Below are 7,216 nucleotides of genomic sequence, written 5' to 3'. Positions count from 1 at the left end.
TTAGCTATGGAGTTAAATATACTATTAGCATAACTATATTTTAATTTGCATATGCAAAAATTGTTACTATTGACCCGACACACATTTGTCCTCGTTCGTGGATACAGGGCAAAAACTTGTATTTCGACTCTGAACTTTTTTGTATTCAAAAAAAAAAGTTTGAAACTTTTGTAAAAAATTAATGTGGGAATAAGAAAAAACACAAGTCAAAAACTTTTCTTTAGTGTTCGGTTATTGGACCTTGCCCGATAAGCGAGAAGATTTTAGTAAAGCCCAAAGATAGTATAAACCCATAAAGAAGCCTAAAAACTGAACTCCTTTAGTATGATGAGTCATCAAAACGATTGGTTGATGGAGAGGGAAGCTAGCCAGAATTGAATCATCTGCGAAGACATAACCGGGTTGTTGTCTAGAATGTATGGATGAATATATTGATTCCTCACTTTCGGTTCATGAAAGCGATGATAGAAGCCAGCGATTTGAAGTTTGACTAGAATCAAATGACGCGGTTTATTTGATTCGGAAAAAGAAAGAAGACAAACAAAACACAAGCACGAAAAATAAAGAAACATGTGAAAGCATTAAATAAAAGAAATCAACAAACTAGATCGGTCCAATAAACATGAAAATTTCGAAAATGCATAAAGTAACCTAAAAGCGTTATCTGCACTAGACATCACTGTCATTCTCATTTTTCATGAAGAACAAAACAAAATTGAAAACTCGATCGATTAGAAGAAGATTATTAATAAAAAAAAAAAAACACAAAGTCTTTAAGATTGATGATGCTCATTCATAAACAACATTAGTGCTGATAATGCTGATACTTAACAAAACAAAACAAAAAAAAGAGACTCTTAACGTGTAGAAGCAGTCATGAGATTCAATCCAAGATCTGACTTATCCAACACAAGTCGAGTTTTGCTACTTTGATCTGAGAAATGATGTGATCTCTTCTTGGAAGAAGCCAACGAAACTCCAAAAAGCTTCGTCTTTCTCGTAAAATTCTCCTGATTAGTGTCATCTTCAAGAAGAGTAATGGAGCTTTGAGAAGTAGGAGGAGAGTGATTAGGGACAGTGGCATTATTGTAATAATCGATTAGAGGAGGAGGTTGTTGCTGTTTCTGTAGGAAAGAGTTACTCGGAGCGACAGGCTTGACATGGTTCTGAACAAAGTAGATAATGTCGTTGTACAGTTTCTTCATGTGAGCAAGCTCCGACATTAACACCGTGTTGGTCCGCCGTAACCTCTCGTTGTCTTCGGTTAATACGGCGACTTGCGGGTCGAGGGTGGTGGGGACTAAACGTGGTCTCGGGGAAGGAGATTCGCACCAGTAATGGTCGTCCATTGCGGCGGTGGCGGCGTCGACACGCGGTGGTAAAGGGAAGAAAGAAGCGCCGCCGGAGAACGGAATCTGCGGCGGAGGATGGTGAGTGATGAACGGAGAGTGTTGGTTTGGAATCATCTGAGATGTCTTTCTCCGGTGGATCTCGCAGAGTAAATGCTTTTCTCCTCTTCTGAAAAACTCGTTCGCGAACTCCCATCTGTCTGGAACAATCTTTCTGAAACCCTATAAACAAAATCAGACACAGATCTATCAAATCAAGACAAGATCAGTGTATAAAGATCGTGTCTTTAACGAGACCAAACATATATGCACTTACGTAAGTGTTGAGCTGACGAACGAAGCTAGAGAAGTTGTTGTGTTTGAAGTAGTTAGGGAGAAGGTCACGAGCGAACTCCGGTGGACGCCAAACGATGAAAGTGGTGTCGTCGTCTCCCCAAGAAACAACATGATCCGTCGCGGGATCCTCGACAAGCTGATACGTTTTGGTCAGAAACGGTGCAGGAACCGCCTTTCCTTGACCTTCCACCATTAACTGTATCCTTTCTCCGGTGCCTCCATTGCCGTAACCATAGCTATTCTCCAGCATCGTCGCCATCAAAGAAAGAGAAGAGGGTGAGAGAAAAAGAAGACAGAGGTAGAGAGAGACGGTTGTGTTTGTTTTGTATCGGTGTGGTTGGATAAAAATGGAGCCTGGGGCGGTACTCCAGTACTGAGTACTGAGTGTGTACTAACTATTTTCTGTTTTGTTTTTCTGCTTTTTATTTATTTTGAGGTTATAGATCGTACGTGTGTATCTGTCCTCATGTGTAACTACTATTAATTAGTCTTTTTTTTTTTTTGTTTATATACTTTTATTTTATAATAATGTATGGATATTTCTTCTGGTATATATGAAATTGGAAGACCCGTGTGTGATCTTATTTTTGCATGCCCACAGACACACACTCACACAAATAGTGTTGGTTACAAATTGAGATGGTAAGAACATCTTTTCTTTGTAAAAACATCTTTATTGTAAAAGTCTTCAAAATGAGGTTCTAATATCTTTCAGTGGACATGTTTTAATCTCAATCTCTCAATGCACATGCTTTACTATAGATGAATATTTCGTAGGACATCATCATCCCTTGATATCTCAACCAAATTTTTCCTATGAAGATAATAAAATTGAAAATTATGAAAGAGGCGACAAAAGAAAGAGAGAAAAGAGAAATAGTCTCTCGGATGAGAGATTTTTTTATGTTGAGAATTTGCCTTAAGTTTGGCAGGTTATTATTGACTTAGATATTATTGTGATTTAAATTTTAGCATATGTATATCATATATAGAAACTCCTTTCAAAAACTTTGTGAATGTTGATGCTCTAAGAAATGTAAATGAAATTGGAAACCCGTGTGATACTTCTGCATGCCCACACACAAAAAAAAATGTTTGTTAAAAGCTGAGGTGAAAATACAGATGTATAATGCATATGGTTTTGAATGATCATCAAATGATTAAACTTTGATTCAGAAAAGAAATATCATGGATGTCAATTGATTAGACTATTGACCAATACGTAAAGAGTGATTCTTCTTGAATAATTTTAACTTCTAATCTATTAATTTAGGGTTCTATTTTTATCTACCATTAACCAGTAACAGTAGGACCATTAAAAAAATTAGTTAATATGACATATTTGATTATTTACATTAATAATAAATCAACTATAAATTTAAATTTTTTTTTAAAGTATAATAAAATCTATTGAGAAATAATCTAACAAAATCTTACAAAATCTTACTTAAAATTTTAAATATTTTTACAAAATAACATATTAATTAATTTCGTAATTAGTTATATAATATTGTTATAAATTAATGTTAACTAAAATTGTATTATAAAACAAGAAAATGAAAATTATATATGATTTCTTTTATAGTTCTATAATTATATTATGTATTATATAAAAATAGAAGTGCTATATGAATTAAATATGAAAAAAATTATTTTTTAAGTTGTTTCATTTAAATAAATTATCATTCATCGTTAAAAGGAGCTAAAATTAAACTATATAATATTTTTATACAAAAATAATTTTATTAACATAGGTTAAAATTTTATATCTGCAACTCTTTATTATCTTTTTATTTATTTTGAAACTCTCAACAATATATTTTTTAATGTTTATATACAAAAATATAATAGTATATAATAACCTTTAGTTCATATACTATTTAGAAATATGTTATAGAAAACTATGAAATTCTAGTAATTCATTTAAAATATTAATGAAAAATCAAATTTTAATTATAATTTTTCTTTTTAATTTTAACAAAATCTGTTGAAAAAAAATAGAAAATACTACCAAAATTTTAAATATTTTTTTTATAAAATAATGTATTAATATAGTAACAAAAACAAATTCAAAATTCATGTAATCTTCTAAACGTGGTAAGATTTACACAATATATAATAACAAAATTCATGTAATTAATATTGAATAAGAAATATAAAAAATAATATTATAGATTTACACAATATATAATAATAAAATGGAAATTATATATTTAAAATCTTTATAATAATATCAAATATATTTATAAAATGAAAAAATATCCGCACGAATATGCGGATTAAAATCTAGTTGTTTCTTTACATTTAGGTTTACTGGCTATTTTCTTTTTGTGACTACTAGATGAAATATATATTCACTCCGTTTCAATATAGATGATGTTTGATTGTTGTTGTTTCATAACTTTAATTTTATCAAAAACTGTGTAGCCAATTATATTTTTAATATTTTTTTTTATAATTAAATAAATTAATTTAAAATTATATTTTCAATGATTTGTTTTAGAATTATTTTTTTATAATATGTGTGTAAAGAACCAAAACTTCATTTATTATGAAACGAAAGGAGTATAACTGTAAATATTATAAACTCATGTAAGAAGCGGGTTTTAAAATCTCATCATATATAACCGCTTCACTGGAATATAATAAAATTAGACGTTCATATTTCATATTCACAATGTATAATATGATGACTAGGCCGTTCACCACACAAAAACTGTTTGGCGATAATATCCCACGGATCCGTAACTATTGCAGTATAAGATATCGATATACGTCGTCAAAGAGTTTTGGAGAATTTTCCGTTACAATTGGTTTTAATGTTTTCTATTTTATATCAGTTTTAAGCTTCTTTTTACCCTTAAATTTTATATTTTTATTTTTATTAGTAACAAACCAATTATCAACAATAAGTTTATTCTCAAAAAGAGGTTATGATTAAAGAAAATTGAAGTAATTTTTTTCTCTTTTCTTTCACGTTAAAACAGCGGTTGTGACTATTAGATCAAAATTAAATTGGTCCATATCGTTTTAGTATCAATGGAAGGAACCAACGGAAATTTTTTGCATGTGTTGACCATGATCGCTATCTTACTGGAGCAGATCAAAAAGATAAGAGAGGACATAAGATCATTTCAGGAACAATGGCAAGACATGTATCTATCCTTGAAACACTCATCTCATCCTAATTAAGGGAAACAACATGCACAAACAAAGGCAAATGTTGAACAAGACTATTGTGGTGCAAGTGGTGGTGCATGAGGAGACCAACACAACGATGGAAGAACTATACGAAGAGCAGGTGACGTTGGGGAAAAAAAAATAGTGTCAAGGATGATCAGTTTGATATTAGACATGTTGTTTCCAGTGATTCCAGAGCTAGAAAAACATAACCACACAACGATTTAAGATTCTCAATTCTCAGCACAAAAGACTTTAATAGTCGCCATTATATATCATGGGGTTCTCTTTTCAAAGGTTTAAAGGAGTACATCAAGGATGTTGAATAGAAAACGTCCATGATCTTGAAATTTTAAAAAGCTTAAATTTGGGAGCACTTACAAGATATTTGATCAAAGATTTTTGGAGGATAGAGAGAGAGAGAATAGGTTGAAGTCAATCAGTCTGAACCTTAAACACAAAACGTGGGAATTGATAGGGGAATACCTAAGTTGGGGCTTGGAAACAAGTTTCAAATCGGAAAAAGAAGTTGCCAAAAAAAATTGGAAAAAGAAATAATGAATATGTTTTTTCAAAACAAATAAAAAATAATAATGAATATGATATATGGATTTCTATCAATATTTTGGTGAATTTTCTTTTATAATTGCTTATAATATTTTTATATTAGATTTAACCCTTTTTTTCTTTTATCGTTATGTTTTATCTCTATATAAAATTTATATGATTAATAAAAACTAACTTCTAATAATTAACTTTATTCTTAAAGAGAGATTATGATGAAAAAATACCAGCTTAACCTTATTCTTAACAGAAACATAACTTTATAGTGACTACTTTGATTGGACTACATGGATTCAGCAGCACTCCACCTCTTCGCCTAGCAGCACGACGCTTTTATTGCTTTCCCACAACTCCGTTTTCACGGTTTAGGCTGCTCCCATTTCGCTCGCCGCTACTACGGAAATCGTTTTTGCTTTCTTTTTCTCTGGCTAATAAGATGTTTCAGTTCGGCAGGTTATCTAGAGTAAGAAAAATGTCAGCTTAACTTTCTTTACCCACTAGTCTTCAAGTTTAAATGCACCATACCATATTGGTCGATCACGTTATACACACCGTTTTTTTCTTACTCTAGCTTAGCCCAATCAAAGTAGTCAATTAAAATGACAAGTGAGATTAGTGTCGGAAATGATACGGAGGCGTAAAACATTAGCTTTAATTTTCAAACAATTTGAAAGATTTTTATAAAAAAAATTGGAAAGTTTTTTTTTTAAAATAGGCCTTTATTTTACGAATACAGTTTTTTTACTAAAATTCATATAAAAATTTCATAACCATAAAATTTCAGATCCGGTTTTGAGCGAGATATTAGAATTTCCGCATTGTCACTTGCGGTAAAATCATAACTGTTAATTGATTTTTTGTTTTGTAACACTTTCCTTTTTGAAGAAATATCGAAAATGTGTGTGACAATGTAAAAATAAAAATTTTGGAAGTTAGCAACCTCGATTACTGAGATGATGAAGGGAATATGTGTCTGAGTGTCTGAAATAAAATAAATTAAACTAAATTTAAATAAAGAATGAAAAAGTGGCTTTCAAGGCAAACCCGTGACCCCTTCTTCCTTCTTTCTTTTCTGACACTACGATCCCCTTCCTCACCCACTACTTCCTTCTCTTACTTTCTTAAACAATCATTTCTTTTTTTTTTATCTGTTTATTCAATAATTACAACTTTAGTATATACCAATTCAATTACTCTGAATTTACCCTTTTTGCCATCCTTCTTTTCACTTTTTTACGTGGGTCAACACTTTTTCCTTTATGAGGTTTTTTTTGTCGACTAAAAGAACCAAAAAAACAAAAAAAACTTATTGTTATTACTGGAAAACAAGAAAAGAAAAGAAAAAAAGAAAACTTTATGAGGTTTCTTATATATTCTTCTTCTCACAACAACTGTTTTTGTGCGCTCTTCTATTCCCTCAAAATATAGTCTTTGTTTCATATGTAAACATTATTTTTGCTCCTTTCTATGCTAAAATTTGATGTTTATTTTGCTCCTTTATTTGAATACTTTAGTAAGATAATCTTTTTTGAACACGCACACACAAAATGTCTTCAAACTTATTTATATACAAAATGATATGAATTTTTACCTTTTTAACAATATATATGTGATCTATGCTTTTAGATATTGTTGTTTAATGGACTGTTCATGCGAAATTTAAAAGATCACAGGAGTTCTTCATCTTTCTGGATATTGCAAAAGGGTACCTTTATTGACAAAATCTGACTTACAGATTCATGTAATTTAAATTAAATGTATATCATGTGTATAACCCCCCCCCCCCC

The 7,216-nt window shown here is 30.8% G+C and overlaps 1 protein-coding gene across 1 annotated transcript; it reads right to left on the bottom strand.

Moving 5' to 3' along the window:
• Nucleotides 1–715: 715 nt before the first annotated feature.
• LOC106298350 (heat stress transcription factor B-4) lies at nucleotides 716–2,092 on the bottom strand. The gene is made up of 2 exons (XM_013734457.1): nucleotides 1,666–2,092; nucleotides 716–1,571 (listed from the first exon to the last, which is right to left on the bottom strand). Exons 1-2 carry the CDS (start codon nucleotides 1,942–1,944, stop codon nucleotides 858–860), a joined length of 993 nt encoding a protein of 330 aa, XP_013589911.1. The 5' UTR covers nucleotides 1,945–2,092; the 3' UTR covers nucleotides 716–857.
• Between the last annotated feature and the right edge of the window lie 5,124 nt (nucleotides 2,093–7,216).

Source organism: Brassica oleracea, chromosome C6 (assembly GCF_000695525.1).
Source record: "Brassica oleracea var. oleracea cultivar TO1000 chromosome C6, BOL, whole genome shotgun sequence".
Lineage (NCBI taxonomy): Eukaryota > Viridiplantae > Streptophyta > Magnoliopsida > Brassicales > Brassicaceae > Brassica > Brassica oleracea.
This window is presented reverse-complemented; position numbering and strand designations above follow the sequence as displayed.